The following is a 22,718-nucleotide window of genomic DNA, read 5'->3' as shown; positions in this document are numbered from 1 at the left end:
CAACAGATAGCTAATGCTCTAATTAGCTCTGTTTCTAGGACAGCTCTGTTAAAGTGTAAATGAGACTTCCTCCCTCAGTCACTTTTTGTTTGTGCCATCTGAAACATGATTGAGGTCCTAGGTAGCCTATATTACCCCTGACCATGTCACTGGAAGCTATAACATCAGCATCTGCTGAAGGAGGGCATCTTGCATTTCCTTGACCTTGTGTTCAGTTTGTCAGTCCTGGACAGCGAGACATTGAGGCCTCCAGCCACCACTCAGCATTGCTGAAGCTTGTCCCACTGAGTTTGGCCTTGTTGGCATTGAGGGGGGCTCTATAGAGGTATGTGCTATCCTTCTCCCTGTGCCATGAGCACCCCAAGATGTCACAATCAGGAGTGGTTTCATGTGGCCAGGTGAGGGTGCACCTCAGGTGTCCTGGTCCTGCACTGTGGTCCAGACAGTGTCATTCACAAGCTGACTGCAAATGACAGCAGTGTCCCTTACAGCCAGGCCAAGGCCAGTCTGAATACCAGCAGGGCCAGGCATGGCCTTATGGGTCCACTGAGATTTGAAAGGGACAACAGTCCCATAGTCAAGGCAAAAAAACCTGTGTTCAAATTACTAAGTCCTGGCACATATATACAGCCACCCCTCAGTGTTCTTGGAGGATTTGTTCCAGGATCCTCCACACTAGACATCAAAGTCCACAATGCACAAGTGCCACATAAAACAGTGTAGTCATGTATAACCTAGGCATGTTCTCCAAATACCTCAAATCATCTTTACTTAAATACCTACTACCAACACAACGGAAATGCTATGTAATCAGTTGCTCGTTGTGCCATTTAGGGAATAACCACAAAAACACGGTCTACATGTTCAGTACAGGAGAAGCATTTTTTCCCCAAATGTTTCCCATGTATAGTTGGTTTCATCCACCTGTCTGAAACCCACAGGTACACAGGCTCGACTGTACATTCTCCAGGCTCTGTACAGCCACAAAACCACATTCCCAGTGGTCAGTGTCCTCCCACAGGAAGATATGTGACTGCTATCCAAAGGCCTGTCCCAGACTTTTACTAGCTGTGACTGCTTCCTCGTGGGCTCCTGCCTGGCACTATGTGGCCTCTGCTTCCCACAGCCCCTGGGACAGTGGAACCTACCTAACTCTCCTCCTGAGATGGAGAAGTCTCGCTCAAGAATGGCCCACTTCTGGATGTGATAGGGTCTGGCAGCCGCATTGGCATTGACCCTCTGGATCCCCTCTTCGATGGCCTGGTACACAGCTTCATCGTGCTGGCCCACAATCTCAGACACAGTGCTGGCCTTGCTGCCCACCCTCTGGCAGAACTCCACGGCTTGCTCTGTCAGGGTGTCTGTTGGCTCAAAGGTGTCTGGGTCCAGCGTGCACTGAAAAGCCAAAAGACATGTGAGCACTGACCCCGCTCTGTAGAAAGCAGATAGTGAGGTGCTAAGCACACTGGGCTGCTTCAGGGAGGGACCTGGAATGAACAGTGCCGCCATGTTGAACCCCCAGTCAATGACATCATCAATTGGAAAAGGGGGCCTTGCTCCTGACTATCTACAAGCCCAGGGCCTGAGTTCCTGCTGGGGAAGGGGGTGCCTCAGTGTCAGGCACAGAGAACTGACTGCCCTCAGAATCGACTTGGGATCCAGATAGGCCCCAGCTTGCAAGGTTTCCATCAGGCTGTACCCCGCACCCCTCAGGCTCAGCATCCCACACACCTTCAAGGTGAGTAGCATGGACAAGAACTTCCTCTGGTCACCAATCAGCATGGCGTTGCTGACGATGGGCAGCTCCATCTTCACGGCCTCCTCAATAGGTAGTGGGGGCACATTCTCCCCACCCGCCGTGATGATCAGTTCTGGGAAAGGAAGGCAGGTCCCACTGGTGCAGACCAGGTACTGGCTGAGTGCGGCCTCACCTCATCCCAAGCTGGGGTGCCCTGAGCACAGGCAGTGCCCAGGGGAGGCCTCTCACATTCCCAAGGACAGCGGTGGCCCTGAGGACACTGCTACCCAGATGTACAGCCTTGGCTCCTTTGCAGCGCCCTCCTAACCTCCTATAGCAGATGCTGCCTCTGATTTAGACCCTGACCCTCTACTCACAGAGCTTTTACACCATGTCCAGGGCTGTAATTCACCCTCACAAAAAGAATAAACCAGTTCTTAGCATTTTGCAGATGAGGAAACTGAGGCACAGGGTGGGTCAGCAATGTTCAAGGTCAAACATAAGTAAATAGCAGAGCTAAGGCTTAAATGCAGTCCAGGGCCAGAGCCACCATTCTAGTGTCTTTTATGGAGCTGGTGTCCTTCCCATGGGAGTGCCTGTCCCATCTGTCCCATTTGCCCTCAGACAGCCTTAGGGTTAGGGTTAGGGTTTGCTTTCTCTAGCCTTGAGCTTTCCTCACAATTTCTTTCTACTCACCCATAGGTCCCTTTTCATTCTGATGTAGTGAAGGAAGGGGAGGGACATGCAAAGAGCTGAGATGTGTTAGAGACATGTACCAACTCCCTTTGGCAAATGTAATCATTATGTGCTACAAACATGGACTAATACAAAATTTTAAAACTTAAAAAGAAGTTGAGTGTCTATGTGCAAGTCACTCAATGCACTAACTGATCTTTGAGTGAAAAGTCCATGAAGATGGTCTGGCTAATTGGAGTAAGATTGTACTCCACCCTCACCTGTCTGAGTCAGCAGAGCTCACTGGTGCCTCCCTGCAGACCTGACCTCATGGGGCAGCAAGACAAGGGGTGAGTGGGCACCATGGAGCAGGAGGAACCAGCCCCAGTGGATGCTGGGTAGGAGAGGGTTTGGCAGGCAGAGATGGATGTGAGCAGACATGGTCTTCTGGGTTGCAGAAAAGATTAGTGCCCAGAGCTTCCCTGGGGCTGGGAATGGTTCAGGATCAAGTGTTGGGGACTACAAATTCATAATGGCTGATTTCCTATACTTCCCCAAGAGATAAATGGAAGTTTGCGATTATCAGTATCACCCTTTTGGAATTTCCTATTATCTCTTTAGAGATGAGCCAATCCTCTCCTGACCATTAAGATTAAAACCGAAACAAAGATTAAAAAAAAAAAAAACAAAAAAACTCCAGGGCAAGGTCCTTCTTAACATACGATCATTTCTACCCTCTTGAGTCATCATCAGCTAAATCATTACTAATCCCCATCATTGTATACACCCAACAAATAGTAGCTGTGCCATCCTGAGGCATTACCCTTCCAGCCCCTCTATCATGCAGTACTAAATTTGTCTGTTTCTTATTTCATCCTTTCACCATACTTCTCACACAGGTAGCTGGGGATGTTGGCCAGGTCCCTGATAATCGAGGTTTTAGGACACGCTGGATCAGGGACTATAATAGCAACCCTACCATAAAGCTACAGAAATTAGGACCCCTACTAGCCAGGTGTGGTGGCTATAATCCCAGCACTCAGGAGGCTGAGGCAAGAGGATCACTGAGTTTGAGGCCAGCCTGGGCTACAAAGTGAACTCAAGGCCAGCCTGGGCTACATAGTGAGTTCAAGGCCAGCCTAAACTTAGAGTAAGACCCTGCCTCAAAAAGACCAAGAAAGAAAGAAGAAATGAAAAAAAGAAAGAAAGAAAGAAAGAAAGAAAGAAAGAAAGGAAGGAAGGAAGAAAGAAAGAAAGAAAGAAAGAAAGAAAGAAAGAAAGAAAGAAAGAAAGAAAGGAAGGAAGAAAGAAATTAGGTCATGAGGTATTGATGCAAGGGTCAGAAAATAGTTCAATGGAACAGCTGAGTCCAAAGATAGATCTTTCCTAGACAACTGCTTGATAATGGAGGAGACAGCACTTTGGGACAATGGGAGTGTGACAGTCTTTTCTAGATGCAACATTGGGCCAACTTAATATGCATTTAGTAAAGATGTTTCCACTCTATGTCTAAAAGCAGGGCCAACTCTGGTTGAATTTTTTTTTCTGGCTACTCTCCCTTCCCCATACAGAAATAGGGTCATTTACGTGGTATCTCAAAAGGCCAATAGCAGGTGACACATGCAGCAACACTGGGTCTTACCAGCCAGGGCTCCTAGGCCTGCATAACCTGGGGCCCACATATGGAGTGTCCTGTCCTTCTCCAGGGCCAGTGCCTTCATCATTTAGAACCTGGACCTGATGAAACACCTGCTTGTGTGATTTCCAGAAAGTTACGGACCCACTCGCCAAGATTCAGTTTCTTTTGTGAAGCGTGTGTGTGTGTCGCGCACATACAAACACCCCTATACATGCATGCACCCGTGTTACACTCACTTGTGTAAGGGAAGAAAAACATTTTTTGCTCAGAGGTCTCCTTAACTTGCTTCCCTTTCTGCCTGGGAAATGTCCTTGAAGTCTCACATTTTATTCTAAATTTTAAGTCCAATGCATGTCCTGCTCTCCACCCCACCTGTATTTACAGAGAAACCGCATGTTTATGCCCTTGGGTCTTCCAGGACACCCTGCCTTGTTTCTCTAGGGGATGTGACTCCCAGTCCCGTCACCCACAAGCTGGGTGACCTTGGCAAGCCACTTCACCTCCCTGTGTCCTTGATAGGAGTGATGACAACTCCTGCCTGGAGGAGGTGGGCTGAGTAAAGGTGAGTAATACCCAGAAAGGCTGTACACTGATCCTGAGCATCACTGCAGTCAGAGTGGGCCCCACCTGGTGCTCACTGGATGCAGGGTACTTACCTTTGAGGCGCCCAGTGATGTAGAGAAAGCCATCCTGATCCAGGCGGCCTGTGTCACCAGTGTGTAGCCAGCCTTCAGAGTCAATGGCTTCGCGTGTCTTGTCCTCCATGTTCAGGTAGCCCATGAAGATGGTGCGGCCCCATAGGCAGATCTCGCCGATACCCTCTGCGTCTTGGTTCACTAGCTTTACCAGGCAGCCAGGCACCAGCTTGCCTGAGCTGGGATGAAGAGTGAGGGGAGGAGAGAGCCTGGGATCAACTGCTCTGGGCACTCCAGGTCCCCAAACTCTCAGTCTTCACTGATAGCCAGGGCTCCCTTTCTAAGGTTTCTGCATTTAATGGGGGACTTAGAGTGAAAAGGTAGGGTTCAAGGTTTTTTTGATGACTGACTGAATGAATGAATGGATGAAATGTGAAGGGCAGAATTTGGAGCCTGGGATGGACTGGCAGGGAGAAGGGAATGGAAACATAGCAGATGATGCTCAAGTCATGTTCTAAACCCATCCTTTCCTCTCCCTAGAAGGCTGGCCCTATCATCCCACTCACACCCCACCTGCAGCCCAGCTGTCAGCCTCCATGGTCACCCTTGGCTATGACTCATCTTACAGAGAGGACCGTGTTGGGGCTGTTTCAGTCATGCCTCACATACCAAAGACCACCCCCGGCCAAGGAGGATGGACAGGGGTTTGGCCCAGGATCAGTGTTGGAACTTGGTGATCCATTGCCCTGGGACCAGGTGGACAGAGAAGCAGGGGTATTAGCAGGGTGTGCGGGCCATGTCTCACCTGTACAGCCGGTAGTTGTAGGGGCTGGACATAAAGTGAGGACCTGCAGTCTCACTGAGGCCGTAGCCTGCATACAGGTGGATATTGAGACCCAGGAAGAAGTGCTGTGTCTCGGCAGTCATGGGGGCCGCCCCATAGAAGTTCTTCTGGCACTTGGCAAAGCCCAGTGCCTGACGGACCCTGGCCAGCACCAGGTAATCTGCCAGCCTGGCTGTGAAGGGCTTCAGATCACTGTTGGAGAGAAGCACAGTCCACCAAAGAAAGGAAACACACACACGAGTCGGTGTTCAGTGGGACACAATGGCACAGCCAGATTGGGGGGTCTATGCTTTTTCTTTTTTGATGCTTGAGCTTGAACCCAGGGCCTTGCTCATGCTGAGCATTTAATCTACCACTGAGCTACACCCCTCCCGATTGTTCTGATTGGTTAGTGTCATGAACATGCATGTAAGTACTGGTATGCATGCACAAGATTGTGGGCAAGTGTACCATGAGCCAGAGAGTCAGGTTGATCCAGCTGTGCACAGACACATGCGGATTGCACACATGCTATACACATATGCAGAGACTTGGAGTGTGTATTCATGGACTCACATGTACACATATGTGTGATCCCATTTGAAGCCCGCAAACACTGGGTTCATACACATTCACTCTTCACTTTGTGTATATGAAATTGGAGGTATACAGACGCCTCCACGATTCATAAAACAGGATGCTATTTCACAGTCTGGTCCCAGAAACTATTTTGTAATTGAAACCCATGCAGATCCACATTATTGAGCCTCCCAGCCCTGGGAGGGAACTTGACAGGCAATCAAAAAAGGCAAGGAGAGATGGGAGCCATAGTGTGAGAGGCAGGAGGCTAAGAAGGTAGAAACTAGTCACCTCGGGCACGTAAGAGCAGGACCCATGGGAGACTGTGGGGCCGCTCTTGGGGAGGTGTGTCCTCCTATTTAGGAAGTGATTCTGCCCTCCCAACTTGAACCCATAGACTAAGGGTTCCACTGGGCTGTGGTGAGTGTAGGCGTGGACACCTGTAGAGGTGCCTTTCCACAGGGCCAGAACTGATACCCCAGCAGGAACTGTGCCCCAAGTTCCCAGCTAGCTGCCCCTCGCCTCTCATCCCCAGGCCCCATACCTCCTGGGGCAGGTGAGGTTCTGCTCCAAGGTCACTGACATGGCCCACAGCAGCATCTTGCGCCGAATAAATCCAGCTTGAGCGGACACCTCCTGGATGCGCTCCATGATCTTCTCCCACACGCGTGGCACTCCCATGTGGGACGTGGGCTCCACCTCACGCAGTGTGTTCACCAGGCTGCCCTGTCCCCATGGAGAGACCCAGGTAAGGAGGTCCTGGAGGACGCTCACCTGGCCAGATATGCCTGGCACACCCACTGCTCATGGAGGCTAGGACAGGGCTGTATGCCACTGCCTGGGGCTTCATTGCCCCCTCTCTGCCCTTTGCAGACAGAACCTGTGTGTTGTCTGGATGACAGAGGGCTGGGTGCTTTAGAAAGAGCTCAGTCCCCTTCCAGCTCTAGGGAGGGGACTCTTCTTTTACTACTCTAACAGAACAGCCCTATTTCCTCTTACACTGCTTACTTTAGGAACAGACAGGTGACCCTGTTTGAGCCATGAGATGCTAAGTCAGAGAAGCCTAGTGGGGGTTTCTGGCTGATTTCCCCAGTGACTCAAATAAAGAGGTTGGGTTGTGGGGAGGGCTGTGGCCACCTAGTGACCATCCATGAGGGTCTTCTAAATGGGGCATCTTGAGGCACTGTGACTTGACTCAGTCTAATATCGTCAGCTTCCCTGTGTGTTTGGTTGTTTGCATAAAACTGTACAGTGACAGCTGACACATTTGTCTGACTGGTGCCACCCACTCACTGGTACACAGGGCACAGGCACAAGCCACACCCAGCATAGCCTACTCCCCCACACCCCCATGTGGCAGGGCACACTGACCTTCAGGGCATCAGGCTCTGCAAAGCACACCTGGGCCCCCCACTGGATGCCAGTCCACAGGTCATAGATCTGGGCAGCAATGTGGCTGAGGGGCAAGTAGCTGACCACCACCTCCTGTTGGACCTCGGCTGGGTGGATGTCACCTGCCTGGCTGCTGTACCGTGCTGTCCAAGTGATCTGGGGGCAGATAGGGTGCCAAGTGTCATTGCCATCCCTGACCATGCTCATCACTATGATCACCCTGGGACCTTGGGCTTATCTGAGTGGGTGCCATCCTGGGGGAGTTTGAAGGCCTAAAATCCCCCAAGATCAGACCCCCCCCACCAAGCTCTCCTTTTTTCCCTTCACTGGGTTAGGTAGGACCAGGGCCTTGCCTAGAGGGAGCTGGGGTCCAATCCACCCAGCCACCTGTCTAGACATCAGCCTACATTGTCTTGGCTCAACATCACACCCTTGGGGTTCCCGGTAGTGCCCGATGTGTAGACCAGGACACAGCACTGGTTGGGTGTCTGAGCCTCAATGATGCTGTCCAGAGTCTCTTCGGGGACTTGGTGTCCCAGCTCCATGAGTTCCTCCATCTGCAGCAGGGTTGGGGACATGGCCAGCACCATCAGTTGTGGGCCCAAACAGCCCCTCTTTACCCAGGCCTACCTCCCCTACCGTGTACACGTTGGCAGTCTTTGTGGGAGAAGGTTCCCGGTATATCACCACTGCCTTCAAGTGTGGCAAGTTTTTCCAGATCTACATAGACAGGAAAAGCAAAGCAGGTATCAGCAAGGAACATGTCACATCCTAAGAAGAACGTCGTCTGACACTGTGCAGCCAAGGACTCTGGGTCTCCCATCTCTGACCCCTGATCCCAGCAGGACCATCAGCACTCTTTGTTCATGGTTTCACATCATGAGAATTATAGCAGTAAAGGTGGAGAGGGAAAGGAGACCGAAACCAGTAGTACCAGGTACTTGGCTGACAAACAATGGTCCAGCCACACACTGGAGCACTGGGTGACCATGGAGAGGAGGGGGACAGGGACAGAGGGGGAGTGTTACCCTGCGATACCTGTAGAGAAAGTGGACAAGAGGAATGTGTAGGGCATACAGCCTTTGTGTATGGGCAGAGTTCAGTGTGAACAGGTGTGCAAAGATGCATGTACATGTGAGTGTATACGGCCAGAAAGGACTCTGGAAGGTTAAACCTTCAGAAACAAGTCAGACAATTGCATGTAAGCACAGAAAGGGAGCGGTGGTAATGAGAAAGGAATGGGAATAACAATATTTTAGTACATTTTACACCGTTTTGACTCTGGAATCAAATAAATGATATCACTTGAAAAATAAAATTGCGTTTTGTTTTTCAAACAAAGGAAAAGCTGATTCCCTAAGAGTATGAAGATAATCTGAAAAAAATGAAAACCACAGGCCAGGTGAGTGGCGTAAAAACACACGCACTCACACTTACACTCAAAGAGTTGCATTAGGGTCCATGACAGCACGCGGTGATGCTGCTTCCTAATGGAACACATTCCACAGGCAAAAAGGAATTCCAGGCTTCCTTCAGCAGCCTTGTTGTTGGGAATAATATTAAGATTACAGGGCCAGGGTACAGCTCAGTGGTTGAGCACTTGCCCAGCATGAGTGAGACACTGGACTTCGTCCCTCCAAAATATTGACATTATTATTTGAAATTATTTGGTGTATAGTATTAGATTTGGCTGATGTTACTAAGAAGTAAGATTTTAAGGAAAGATTTTTAAATGCAAGAATGAAATAAAAGAAGTCAAGTAATGTTTGGGGTTTTTTTTTTTTGTTTTTTTTTTTGTCTTTTTCATTTTTATGGGTACCAAGGATCGAACTCATGACTGCCTGCTTGCAAGGCAGGTAGGTGCTTATGCCGCTGAGCTAAATCCCCAGTCCCCGTCAAGTAATGTTTGAATAAGAAGTATCATTATGAACTCATGGTTTAAATATATATGATATAAATATAAATTTATATGTGAAAGGAAAAAAACTAAGAAATCACAGACTTCTTGTAAGAAAATAGGCAAGTAGAAAATATTTGAATGGATTCTTTAATGTGCTTAAAGAAAAAAGAAAGGAAGGGGGCTGGGGGTTTAGCTCAGCGGCATAAGCGCCTGCCTTGAAAGCAGGCAGTTGTGAGTTCGATCCCTGGTACCGATAAAAAGGAAAAAGACAGAAAAAAAAAAAGAAAGAAAGAAAGAAAGAAAGAAAGGAAGGGGCTGTAGGGGTTTAGCTCAGTGGCATAAGTGCCTCCCTTGAAAGCAGGCAGTCGTAAGTTCGATTCCCGGTACCGATAAAAAGGAAAAAAAGACAAAAAAAAAAATATATATATAAAACCCTTATTATAAAACTCAATAATTATAAAACACAATAAAACTCTCTAAAAAAAAACAAAACAAGAAGCCAAAACTCAGTACTTTTCCAGACAATGAAAAGCTGAGTGTATGTGTCATCATCAGATCTATGTGATAAGGAAAGTTGAGGAGCATTCTCAAGGCAGAAGGATGATGAAAGCAGATGAAAGCTCAGATCCGCATCAAAGCACACGGTCAGAAATGGCGAATGTGGGTGAATGTAAAAAATATTTTCCTTTTCGTAAATTTCTCTGAAAGATATTCAGCTGCAATGTATTTCGAGGTCGGTAACTTATGTAGAAACAAAACAGGTAGCACAGAGTTAAGGATAGACACAGCCCCCACCTCCACCCCGGCCGAATCCCTGCAGGCACTAACTCCAAGATGTCTCAGGTCATGTATGAGATCAAGTGCCCTGCACACATGTTCCTGCACACTTTACCACCTCTAGAAAGCTTGTACAATAGAGCATGAACATTGTCATTTAGAAAACAGAGACAAGAAAAAAGTCCATATGTCTCTCCTACAGATGTAGTGTCCCCCAGATATTGCTAATTGAGATTGGTGGACCACTGACGTGGACCCCACAGACACAGAGGACCATTCTGCTTACGGTGATATGGAATTATCAGAAATTACAGATGTGCATTGCAGGTTCTACAGCCAACACTGACAGAGCAATAGCATAGCTAATAAGACTGTGGAGATGAACATGGAATCTCAAAAGAAAACAGAAACTCAACCCAAAGAGGGGAGGAACAAAGGGACAAAAAAAAGGGACAAAGTGAAAACAAACAGCTCTTTGGTGGATTCACGACAATTATTTCAGACTGGATTTTAAAAAAAGATAAAACCCAATTACATACTGTCTACAAGAAATTTTAAATATAAAGACACAGGTTCAAAGTAAAATAAATAAAAATATACACATGCAAACCCTAATCATAAGAACCTGGAGTGTGTATATTATTTTGAGGCAAAGTAGGTTTGGACAAGAACTAGTACAGGGGATGAGGAAGGACATTTCTTAATGACAAAGAGCTAACAATCTAAATATGTATGTGTCTAATAACAGGCTCCAAACTATGTGAAGCAAAAATCAATAGAGCTAAAATTGTAATAATTTTAAACAGTAATAATTGGCGATTTGACACTCCCTGTCTTAGTATTTGATAGAAAACCCATAAGGGTACAGAAAATTAACCAATAGTACAAGACTGTCAGCTAACTTGACAAGATATTTGTAGAACATTCTATGCAACTAATGTCAAGTCTATCTTTCTGGAATACACATGACACAGTAACCAAATGGGCCATGATCCTGTCACCATACCTGTTCTGCACACAGGGTGTTTCAGATACCAGAGAACAGAGAGTGGTGAGAGTAAGCTCTTCCTTAGGCAAGAATTCTCTGCTGATGAAATAGCAGGTCAACATTTCCCACCCTCATGCAATGATTAATTCAGGCCAAGAGGACCAATGTACGCTAAAACCATAGAGAAGGCATTTAGGGAGTTTTGCAGTGGTGATCCAGTCACCACCTGGTCTGGATGATGCTCAGCCCTGGGGACAGCAGTGGGCTTGACATCACTGTCACTGGAAGCCACATTAGGAAGTATCCATCACCACCTGTGAAATGTCTGCTGGGAAAGTTCTCATCCGAAACACAATAGCCTTTAGATCAACAGGAAATACTGACATTAGAGGAAGGAGTTAAAGGACTGAGGAGGGAGCTAGGTACATATTTGTAATCCCAGCACTCTGGGAGGCTAAAGCAGGAGGAATGCAAGTTAGAGCCCAAACTGGGCAATTTAACAATAAAAAGAGCTGGGTTAAATGTAGTGTGAGTGTTCTGGGTCAAATCCCCAGTACAGCAAAATCAAATAGATATGTAAATAAACATAAAAGGGATGGAGATAAAGCTCAGTGCAAAGCCCCAAGTGAGTTCAATCCCCAGTGTGGGGAAGGGGCAGGGGAAGGATGGAAAGAGAGGTGAGCAGGCACATTCCGAACCTGAGGCCAGGCAAGCTGCTAACTTAGTTTCTGAAGTCAGTCCGTGACTCTGTGCGTCACAGCACAGAAAAGCTGATTAGAGCAAGTGCCAGGCCCACACCCCAAGTATCTCATTCAATAGGGCTGGGTGGGGCCTGCAGGTTTGTATTTCCAGCAAGTTCCCAGGTCATAATGCCCCCTGGGGACCACACTGGTCTACCACGTGGCAAATGAGAGGCAAGGTTTTGTTCTGGATTAGAAGACACTTATAAGACCTATACATTCTGCCTGGTTTGCAGCCTGATTTAAATAAATCAAACAGAAAGGCTGGGCACCCCAACACAGAACACCCTGATTCTCAGGACCTGGCCTTCAGGTGGCTGACCTATGTCCTGGCCAGACTCAGGAGATAGCAGAGGCCTCGCTTGGTTCCCCCACAGTGTTCAGGCTTAGAGGCCATAAGAGGCTAACTGCAGCCGTATGTAGTTCTCCTTCCCACACGGAGAGATGTATTCTGTCTCATATCCCTGTTAGGCTGTCCTGGGGTCCTTAGAACCTCTTGTTCCGTGTGTGTGTGGAACTCACTGGCATGAATACCAGCCTCAACCTGGGTGTCCCTGGCCCAGGCTGCTTCATCCCCCTGCCTGCAGATGTGCACTTGGCTATCCTGACATAAGACCAGACTGCGGCCTGGAGAGGGGGCCCTGCCACTCTTAGATGGGGACCCATGGCCATAGATGGCTGCTTTCTGACATGGGAGGTGTAGGAGACAGTGGCCCTGGCCGTCTGAGGACCCAGGTCCTGCGGTTATGGGAGGCTGGCGACCCTCGGGTCTAAGGAGCAGACTGGGAGGCCCAAGGGAGGAGTCCAGCATTCAAGGCCAAAGGTCAGTCTTAGAGGCTCCTCTGGGTGCAGGGAGACTTGGAGGCCATGCCAGTTGCTGGATGCAGCTGGGCCAGAGGTGTCACCAGGCCACCACCTCCCAGTGTGGGCATGTGGGGACACAGCTGGTTAAGGTAGGACTTCATTGAATCAGAGGCCCTTGTCAACACTCTGCTTCTGGGCAATGTCTTTGGTTGGGGGTGGCACTGTCTTTGTCACTTGCGTCATCTGCTCTGTGTCAGTCCTCACACCACTCCCCACTCCCACTTCCCACTTCCCACTAAGACTGGTCCAAGACACTTGCACTCTTCTCCCACAAGGGGAGGCCCAGACAGGACTCTGTCACTATTGGAGACTGTGGAAGCCAGTGGGCTGGCATGAGTACCAGCCTCAGCCTGGTGATCCCTGCCTTTCAGCTATCCAGGCCTCAGTTTCCTGACCTGCCAGGAGAGAAACTGTGACCCTGTTGGGCTCGACGAGGTTAGGGTGGGGTTTGCTTCGAGCCACCCTCACCTCCACCCAGCCCCTTTCCCCTGAACCTTCAGGATCTTTTCCAGTTGCTTCTGTGTGTCGACCACGATGATGTTGGCACGGCTGTCATGGGCAATGTACTGGCAGGCATCCGGGGAGCTGGTAGTATAGATGCCGGTGACAATCCCACTGCAGGATACCCAGAGTACTCACACTTGGGCAGGTGCAGAGGGCACCCCATTCCTATCTATCCCTTAGCCCCCTCCCCAGAGAGGTCCAGGGTAAAGTGACACTAGGGAGGAAACATAACCTTCCCGGCTCTCGGCCCACCAAGCTCCACCCCTCACAGTCACTCACCCTGCAAACACAGTCCCCACTGCAGAGAAGAACCACTCAGGGGCGTTGAAGCCCAGGATGGCCACACTGTGGGCTTGCTCCAGGCCAAGCTGCAGGATGAAGGTAGACAGGTGAGTCAAGGCAGCAAGGGAAGGGGAGGGAAGGGGGCCTCTCTCCACACCTGGTCCTTGCAGGATAGCTTGGATGAATTCCTACCTGGGAATTCATCAGGGACCCAGAAGCCTGGTTATCTGCCTTCATATGCAGGCTTCCCCCACCTTAAATGTGACAGCAGATGACATATGGGGGTCAAGAGCTTGGTAAAGGTTCAATAAATGTAAAACCCTTAGTCCAAGGCCAGCATGCAGTATTGGCTCAATAAGTGGTAAAGGTTAAAGTCATAATTTCTAAGGCCTCGTGTGTAGGAAGCTGGAAATGGATGTGGACTGGAAAGGTATGGCTTGTCCTCACCTTCAGGAAGCCCTTGGCAACCTTGCGGGCGATCTGATAGTACTGGTAGTAGGAGATGTACTCCCATTTGTCCTGGCGCTTGAAGCCCAGAGCGCTGAGGTCCCCATACTTGTCCAGGGCCTCGTAGAACATGCGGTGCACAGTGTAGGGGGGCTGCGAGCAGCTGGAGTCCAAGCGCAGACGGACTCGCCCATCGGCCTTGGTCGTCCACAGAGCCTCCTCTGCAGGGACAGGATGGCCTGGTCAGCCTTCTTCGGCTGTCCCCAGGCACTGAGTAAAGCCCAGGCAAGCTTAAAGCCCTGCTGGTGCTGCCTACACTGTGGGTACTGGGCCATGGACTGGCAAGCAGTCAGGGCTGGGGCACCCTGGGGACTGCTTGCAGGAGGAGGTGGGCCTGGCCTGAAGCCACAGAGGGTTGGGATTTTCCCTGCTTCATCCCAGCTGTGGTATGGTCTTCCTGCCCCAGGAAGAGGTAAGGATAGAGCCAGTGGGGCAGAGGGTCAGAACATGGAAGACCATCAGACCCCAGACCCGGCCTGCACCGTCTCCAGTGTGAATGAACAGCAGTCTGGGCTCGCCCTCCTCTGTTCTTGTTTAGTTTACACCAAGTGGGTCCAGCGCTCACCCATAGATGGGCAGTGTGGCTTAGACAAGCTCAGCTCTTCCCCAGGGCCACACACTGAGGAACTTAAACCTGGATGCCTGATGCCACGGTCACACTTGGGACACCATCCAGGGCACCATCCTGGCCTCTGAGGCTTGGACAGCTCAAGCTGTGGCTGGCAGGTGGGGACAACAGACCACTAAGCACACAAGGGTTCAGATGCCTTCACCCTGACCCTGATTCATTTATCAGGATGAGGGCTGAAGGGAATGGTGTGTAACAAAGAACCAGGATATAGCTGGTGTTCAGTAAAAGACATTTTCCCAAAACTTCCCTTTCCAAAGTTCTTCAAGTTGCTCACAAAGGATGTCTAAGGGGTCCAGACCCCAGGGAGCCTCTTCTTCCTAGACTGAGGTGGCCTTCTAAGATGACTGCAAGGCAGTGCTGCTACCTGCTGACCAGCCTCAGAGGTGGCTCCACCAGGGTGCTGCCCATGGCCTTCATCTAAGGGAGACTACAGGAAAAGATGCCTGCATTTCTGCCTTAAGCTACTCAGGCTTCGTGCCAACTCTGAGCTCTCCGGATGGGGTCGGGGCCAGGAGTGAAGGACCAGGGGACCTGACCAGGCCTGGTCTGGCAGCCTGCAGAACACACAGGCCTGGCTTAAGGCGGGTGCAGGAAGAAAGTCTCTCATTACCCCCGCCCCACCTGGGTAGAATGTGGACTGTGCCAGCTGCCATCTATCTCCTTTCAGAGACGAGGTCCCCACCACATCCTCCACTGGTGCCACTGCCCCAGGTGGAGGTAGGAGTTCCTCTACCACTGCTGTCCTTGTGGCCAAAACCCAGGCCAAGTGCACCCGAGTCTAGGCCCTGACTCATCAAGGTGGGTGGGCTGTGAGTCAAGGAGGCCTGGGCCTGGAGCATTGGTTCTGCCACCCTGACAAATCTCCTTCTCTCTGCTGTACTGGAACAATGTGAGTAGGGTAAAGATGTGGGGAAAGTGGGTCAACATATGGTACTGGTGGGAATGCCCACTGAGGTAGCCACATGGGAGAACATTCTAGCAACTCTCAAAGTAGGTTTATCATACCGCCCAGCTATGGCACACCTAGCTATCTACTGACCCAAGGAAAAGGAAAATGCAGGTCCTCACAAAGACTTGTTACAGATGGTCACAGGAGTATTACTTAGAACCGTCAAAAAGTGGAAACATAGAGCTGGGAATATGGTCTGCCTGGCAAGTGCAAGGTCCTGAGTTCAATTCCATTACCATGGAGGAAAAAAAAGTGGAAACAGCCAGGTGTGGTAGTATATGGGTACAATTTCAGCACTCTGGGAGGCTGAGGCAAGAGGATCCTGAATTTTTCTAAAGATAATTCTAAAGATAATTTCTAAAGATAATTTCTAAAGATAATTTTATTATGGTTTTAATTTTCTTATGAAGTCAGGTATGCTTTTATTTTACTTGTTTACTTTGTGATGCCGGGGATTGAACCCAGGGTCCCACATATCCTATATGCTAGCAAGTGCTCTGCCACTGAGCTGCATCCCTAGCCTAGGATCACAAATTTCATTCAAGTCTAGGTAGTTTAAGAATTTAGTGAGAGGTTGGAGATAATAGCTCAGCAATATAAATGTCTGCCTGGGAAGCGTGAGGTTGTGAGTTCAATCCCCAGTACAAAAAAAAAAAAAAAAGTAACTTAGTGAGACCCTGTCTCAAAAAAACCCCCCAAAACCTGGGAAGTATAGTTCAATGCAAAGGCCCTGAGTTCAATTCTCAGTACCATTACGGAAAAAAAGAAGAAGAAGGAGAAGGAGAAGGAGGAGGACAGGAGGAAGAAAAAGAAAAAAGTAGAAACAACTCAAATGCCCATAGACTGGTGAAGGAAAGGCAAAGCATATTTTATCAGTGCAGCGAAACACAGTTCTTCCCTAGAAGGAGAGAGGCCCTGGTACCAGCTAAAGCCTGGGTGCAGCTCAAAGCCTGCACAGTGACAGAGGCCGGAGGCAAAAGGCTAGATGTCTCACGATTTCAACTAGATGATGCATCCAGAAAAGAAAGGAGATTGGTGGCTACCGGGGACTGGGATGGGTAGGAGCGTGAGTACCAAACAGGCACAAGACAGCAAATAACAGGTGCAAGGGACCTTTCGGGAGTAACAAAAGTATTCTAAACGGGTTGTGAAAATTTGCTGAAAGCCTTTGAACAGCACATGTAAAGTGAGTAAGATCAGCAGTGTAGATTGCACGTCACTCAAAGAACACTGGCCTCCCAGGGGGTGTGAGGACCTGGGGCCCCTGTCACAGCTGGAGAGCCAGCTGCTCCTACTGTTCTCTTGTCCACACCACAGAACCTTCCCACTGCTTGCGGACATTCTAGGATGTGTGCATGGCCTGTGCACTCACCTGTGCCAGGTGCCAAGAGGAGCAAGGGTGACTCTTGATCTTGTGAATATGCTGGCTCTTCTTCCCTCAGGCCAGAAGCCTTAGCTCCACAGTTACCATCTTTTTTAATGACAAGAATAAGCTTGTCCTAAGAACCAGTCTAGAAGCCAGTGATATAAAAGCCCTGGGCCCAGAGCGGAGGCCAAGATACTCAGAAAGAAGGAGCAGGCTCATTCTTATCCCAGCCTTGGGACCCAGGCCATCTTTCTCCACCTTACCCTTGCCCAGAGGACAGCTGGCCAGTGAGCCAGGATATGTTGCTGCTGGGTGCAGAGAGAGGTGGGCCCAAGCAGGGCCCACCAGGTGAAAACTCCATTCTGCATGGCCCAGTGAGGCCCCATCCTATTGAATGTCCCATGGACCTGAGGCCACCACAGTTCAGTGGTGCCAACTGCCACGCCTGCCCTTGGACTTACAAGTTGAAAGAAGGTGAGACAAACTGAGTGTGGTCATTCCAGTACTGTGGGAGGCTGAGGCAAGTCAGAGCAGCTTGGGCAACATAGTGACACTCTGTCTTAAAATTAAATAAATAAAATTAAATTAATTTAAATTAAAAATGGGCTGGAGATGGAGGTAGGTGCGAGGGCCTGAGTTCAATCCCTAGTACTACTTAAAACAACCATCAAGGAAGAGAAGAAGAGGAGCCTAGGGGCCTCCCGCCCCACCTTCCACGTCCACCTCTGAGTGCCCACGTTTCACACTGTATCCTCTTCCAACTTTCCCCTCTGGACAAAGGAGAAACCTGCACACTGAGTCCAAGGTTCAAGGTCTAGCTAAGCAGTCTGGAGCCCCACACTGAGCCTTGAACACCCGCCCCGCTGCCTCAGCACATGAATGAGCCGGAGCTTTGGGAACTGCCATGAACCTGAGGTCATGGCACAAGCACACAGCCCTGCTGGAGGGGAGTGGGACAAGCAGGGCCTCTATCTTGCAGGACTTAGGCTGCCACACTGGAGAATGAAGGAGCACAAGTCTCAGTCCAGTGGCAGAGGGGCGGGAAGCAGCAGCAGCAAGAGAGAAGCTGACCGGGAACTGCGTCATCCAGCAGGGAGTCACATAATTCCACTTCTATCCCTGGGCCTCATTCTATGTTTCTTTCCCTCCCTGTCTGTGCTCACCATCTCTATCTCCAGAACCCACTCACTGGCCTCCTCGGGATTCTCCAAAGGGGAGAACCAGAAGCAGCATAGACCAGCCAGGCAGAGGCCATCTCACCACAGACAGGAGCTGTAGTTGTGGGGTTGCCATCGGGCTCGGAAAAGGACTATCCTGGGAGCCAGCCGTTCGTTACCTTCTAAGAAGTTAGGCCAGGTTGATGATGACATGGGCAGACAGAGAATGTGAATGCAGTGTATTTACCACTCTGTCAGGAAAGGTCCCAATGTCCAACAGGGGGTGACGTGTGGGATTCACTATGGTGGGGCTGGGTTGTGGGTTGCAGGCGACTACTCCTCAAGGAGTTTACTTTACTTACTCTTCCTGCAAACACCTACCTGCCAGCCCAGCACTTGTACAGAAATCCAGGGTCTATTTCGAAAGAGCAGAAAACAGTGCCTGGGCTCGCAGTCCGCTAAGCCTTTAGCAATACTGTTTCATTCTTTTGCTTTTGTCTACACATTGGATATGCGCATCTATTTGTCCCCTTTTCACTTGATGTCCTACTGTGACCATTTCCTTAGTCATTACATGTTCTTTTAGTGTTCTTTTACTGTCGCAGTGGCTGCCTGGAAGGAGAATCAAGAGCTGGCCTAGGGCTGTGGCCCCCGCTCAGCCTCTAGGTCTGGGGTCTGCTTGCGGTGGAGAGGTGGCAGAAATCAAGCTGGGTCTCCAGTTCTTGGAGTACTTTTCTTCCCCTCTAGTTCAGTCAGGTCACAGCCATGCTTTCTGTCCCATACCCCAGACAAGGTCACTGCTGCAATAGAAAAACTGGGCCGGCACCCACACTGGGTCCCATCATCCAGCAAGGTACCCTCAACCCCAAGGAACTAACTCCACACAGCAATCAACAACCAAATCTACAGCTTGACGTCAACCGTGGTCAGCAGCCTGCACCAGTGTGCCTGCTGGCACTCAGAACCAGTTCCCGAGCATGCTCTCTACCCTCCCCCCTACCCGCTTCCTCTATTGGCCAAGCAGCCTGGGTCTTATCAATCTGCCCATTATGCTGGAGGTGCTGGGAAGCAAGAGTGTGCTCGCCAGGGCTTTGGGGTTAGGGCATCCAAACAGCAGGGGAAGTCAGTCGGTTTTCTGGGAAAGTAACTGCGAGAGCAGAGTGGGGGCGGCTTGGGCCTTTTCTGTGGGAACAGTGGAGGAGGTAGGAACACAGTGCACCCTGCAGACGCCGGGACAAGACAAGGCAGCACAGCTCTCTGCAGGACATGGGCTCTGTGGGGCCTCTCCCTACACAGGAGCCTGTATGAGAGCTGTGGCATCTGCTCGGCTCATGCCAGGCACTCTGGAGGACACAGAAACGAGGAGAAGCACTGGGTTAGGATGAGACAGTGATAAGGTCAAGGATCCCCCTCTCTCTACCTATAGAGACTGGTCTTAGGTGCCTTGGCAAAACAGCACAGAGTGAACTGGTCAGTATGCCTGTGGCTCATTCATCAGTGCCCAGCAGAGAGGGCCCTGTGGCTGACTGTTACTGCCTAGTGTTCTCATGTGGACAAGAGCCAGAGCCCAGGCCATTATGGTGGTGCCCCTGAATTACTGTGCCCATGGTCAACATACCTTTAGGTCCCCTAGGGTAGGTCACTATACTAACTCTGGGATCTACACACAAGATCCCATCTGTCCAGGCCTGGGCAGGGCAAGGAGAGGGCCCAGCTGCCCATGTGGCCACATAGGGGACAAACAAGCAGCGGAGTCTTCACTACCGTGGGGGATGGAGTCTGGAGGCATGGACACACCTGTCCTGCACAGACAGGCTCTAAGGGAACAGCAGACAGGAGGCGAGGACACTAGGCAGAAGTTGTGAATGTCTAGATGGGTGTGTGTATGTGTGCATGTGTGTGCACGAGTGTGTGTGTCTTGACCCCAGTGTTCCTCAGAGACCCCCCTTTCTGCGTCTGTCCCACTACACAGGTGAGGAGCCACCTCTAATGTTTCCAGCCCTACACTACAGAAGCAGAAGAGTCAGGGCATCCTCTGCCTGACGCTGTCCCTTGGCCTTCTTCTGGCCTGAGCCTCCCACTGAGCTCCTTGGGGTCAGGGGCTTCCTGTTCCTCCCCTGCAGCCTGGACACCATGTATGCCTTGGGGTCTCCAAGGATGAATGCAAGGGACAGCAGGAGCCAGTGAATGCATTGGTCTCTAGCTCGGACCTCCCAGGGGTGTGAGGCTCCTAGGAATGTAGTGTGGGGCTGGCCCTGGCCTGCACCTCCATCAGCTCTGCTCATGGATACTCCCCAGCCTTCTCCAGCTGCGGCTGTACAGGTTGCAGGCTGGGGACCTAAGTGCAAAGACTCTTAGGGGACCAGGCAGCCTCTGAGGACTCCAGGGTAAACCCTGATTCCTGTAGGTGGAGGAGAGACTGGGGTCATACCTGCAGAGGACTGAACTGTGACAACACAGCCCAGGTCCCAAGGAGTCAGGACAGCCAGTTAAAGAGCTCCACCTCTCAAGGACTGTGTGACTCAAAGAAGATCATGACCTCCTGGAACTCTATTCCTCTCTCAAATGGAAGAAATAAATATGCCTTCCTCCTAGCTTCTATGAAGAGATAGGAAAGAACCACAGAATTCCTTTAGCCCAAAGCACAGCCATGGTGACAGTGCAGTGCTCTTCTGCAGGGACAGTTCTGTGGGAAGGGACTGTCAGCTCTTATAACCTCACAGGTATCCTCAATCTTCCTGGGGGAGCAGCCTATTCCCAGTCTCAGGAAAAGGCCTTATGGAAATTCTCTCCTGTCACTGCCCCAAGTCACCTCCTCTGCCAGCGTCCTTCCTTCTCATTACCAGCTTGGGTGTCAGGGGTGGGAGGTTCTCAAAAGAAGACCAAGCAATTCATATCCAGGCCCCAGGGCACAAAGGCTGTAAGGGCAGAGAGAAGCCCCCTTCCTCCGGGGAGCCTTCCCTGACCGCAGTATCAGTGAGTGGGCCTCCCTCCTTCACCCATCTATGCCCCTGCCCAGTGCCCATTCACCCACAGACTAAAAGATCCTGGAGGGCAAGAACAGGCTTATGTGGTTCAGAACCCCAACCCCAGGGCGCAAGATAGGAGGCTATCCCATAAGATAATGCAGGTCATCCTTTAGGACATGCAGAAGGCCATTCTGTAAAGTAGCCAGAAGGCCATGCTATAAAACACCCAGAAAACCATCTGGTATAATCCCAGAAGGTCATCCTGTAAAATACCCAGAAGGTCATCCTGTAAAGTACCTGACCAGCTTGCACACAGCCACCCAAAGACAACAGGTTTCCTCCTGCCACTCCCACCCAGAGGCCCAGGAGCAGGTAGCCCTGAGGTTCCTGGTAGGTGAAGGTCACAACCAGGAAGACCAGCAAAAGGACACCCCGGAGGTGCCTGAGCAGGGGCAGAGTGAGGCCCAGAGGGGGCACAGATGGTGGGGGCAGTGGCCCCCTCTGAGCCCCTGTTGTCTTTGTCTTTTTAAAATGTTGTTTGTGCTAGAGTGTTCCTCTGCAGCCAACGCAAGTGAACAAACATTCTTTGTTATTATTATCACCAGTTTTCTGATAGCTCTGTATTCTCAGATGTGTTTTATCTGAGTGGAAGGTCACTGGAGAGCTTGTGAGTCCCCAGCCTCCAAGATAAACTGCACAGTCTCACTGCCTCTGCCCTCACCCAAGTGCCACAGCCAACACGCCCAAGGCCAACCCAGCGGGCACCAGGGCTTGGTCAGAATGGGCCTGGCTGCCCCTCTCTGGCCTTGTTCTTTCCTCAAACTTCTTGAACTCTTCCCCACTGCCTTTGGCCCACCTGGCCCTGATGGCAGCCATGGTGGCTGAGAGGGAGAGTGAAGCTAGAGAGTGGCAGGATCTCCTTGGGAGTCCCAGGCTTGCACTGTGACCCAAATGCCCCTGGCACCCAGCACAGCTCCATGTGCTGAGCCAACCCTCCGTATTCCACAGCACTGCCACTTACCTGAACAGTCCAGCTGTGCATCCTGGGGCTTCTTTGAGGCTGACAGCTGGAAGCTGTGGCTCAGGGACTCTTTGGGGAGCTGCCCATCAGTCTGGTAACTGGCAGAGATGACAGAAAACACAGTTGGAATACAGTGGTTCAGCAGGCAACTCAGCACCCCAGGATGACATTGGCATGGCTGCTTCCTGCAGAACCCCAGGGGGGTTCACAGAGGGCTCTCGGAGGGTCAGGGGACAGGACTTCAGGTCCTGCGAGGCCACTCCACCCCTGTCCCGGCCTCTAGGGGTGCCTGGGGAAGGAAATCAGTTCTGCTGCACTTAGCTTGCTGTGTGGCCCTGGACAAGTCCATGTCTGTCTCTGAGCCCAGGGCTTCCATTGGGACAAGGGTGGCATTGGGTTTGCCACTGGGGACTCTGAGCCCCACCAAGAGGCAGCAGGGCTTTGGGGTTAGGAAAACCCCTCCTTACTTATGCCCACCTGTCCAGGCCATGCCAGTAAATTCAGAATGGAGATGGAGTCCCAAGGGATCTTGGGGATTCCATGCAGCCCCTAGAGGAGGCCTCCTGGGCGATGCCTGGGCTG

General features: G+C 50.6%; 1 protein-coding gene across 4 annotated transcripts in view; it reads right to left on the bottom strand.

The window, feature by feature from the left end:
- Acsbg1 (acyl-CoA synthetase bubblegum family member 1) overlaps positions 1–22,718 on the bottom strand; it is a 37,596-nt gene that overhangs the window by 2,165 nt on the left and 12,713 nt on the right. For 3 of the 4 annotated variants that reach the window (XM_003463592.5, XM_013145580.3, XM_013145581.3), the window contains 12 exons: positions 22,137–22,234; positions 13,984–14,204; positions 13,534–13,622; positions 13,245–13,365; positions 8,121–8,201; positions 7,889–8,038; positions 7,461–7,637; positions 6,634–6,815; positions 5,493–5,723; positions 4,709–4,926; positions 1,732–1,871; positions 1,149–1,395 (listed from right to left, as the gene is read on the bottom strand). In XM_003463592.5, coding sequence (XP_003463640.2) covers positions 1,149–1,395; positions 1,732–1,871; positions 4,709–4,926; positions 5,493–5,723; positions 6,634–6,815; positions 7,461–7,637; positions 7,889–8,038; positions 8,121–8,201; positions 13,245–13,365; positions 13,534–13,622; positions 13,984–14,204; positions 22,137–22,234 — 1,955 coding nt within the window. The remainder of the gene's footprint in view (positions 1–1,148; positions 1,396–1,731; positions 1,872–4,708; positions 4,927–5,492; positions 5,724–6,633; positions 6,816–7,460; positions 7,638–7,888; positions 8,039–8,120; positions 8,202–13,244; positions 13,366–13,533; positions 13,623–13,983; positions 14,205–22,136; positions 22,235–22,718) is intronic. The other variant, XM_063243543.1, reaches the window with a different exon arrangement.

Source organism: Cavia porcellus, unplaced genomic scaffold (genome assembly GCF_034190915.1).
Source record: "Cavia porcellus strain 051 isolate PalLab524CR breed Dunkin Hartley unplaced genomic scaffold, mCavPor4.1 scaffold_38, whole genome shotgun sequence".
In the NCBI taxonomy this organism is placed as follows: domain Eukaryota; kingdom Metazoa; phylum Chordata; class Mammalia; order Rodentia; family Caviidae; genus Cavia; species Cavia porcellus.
This window is presented reverse-complemented; position numbering and strand designations above follow the sequence as displayed.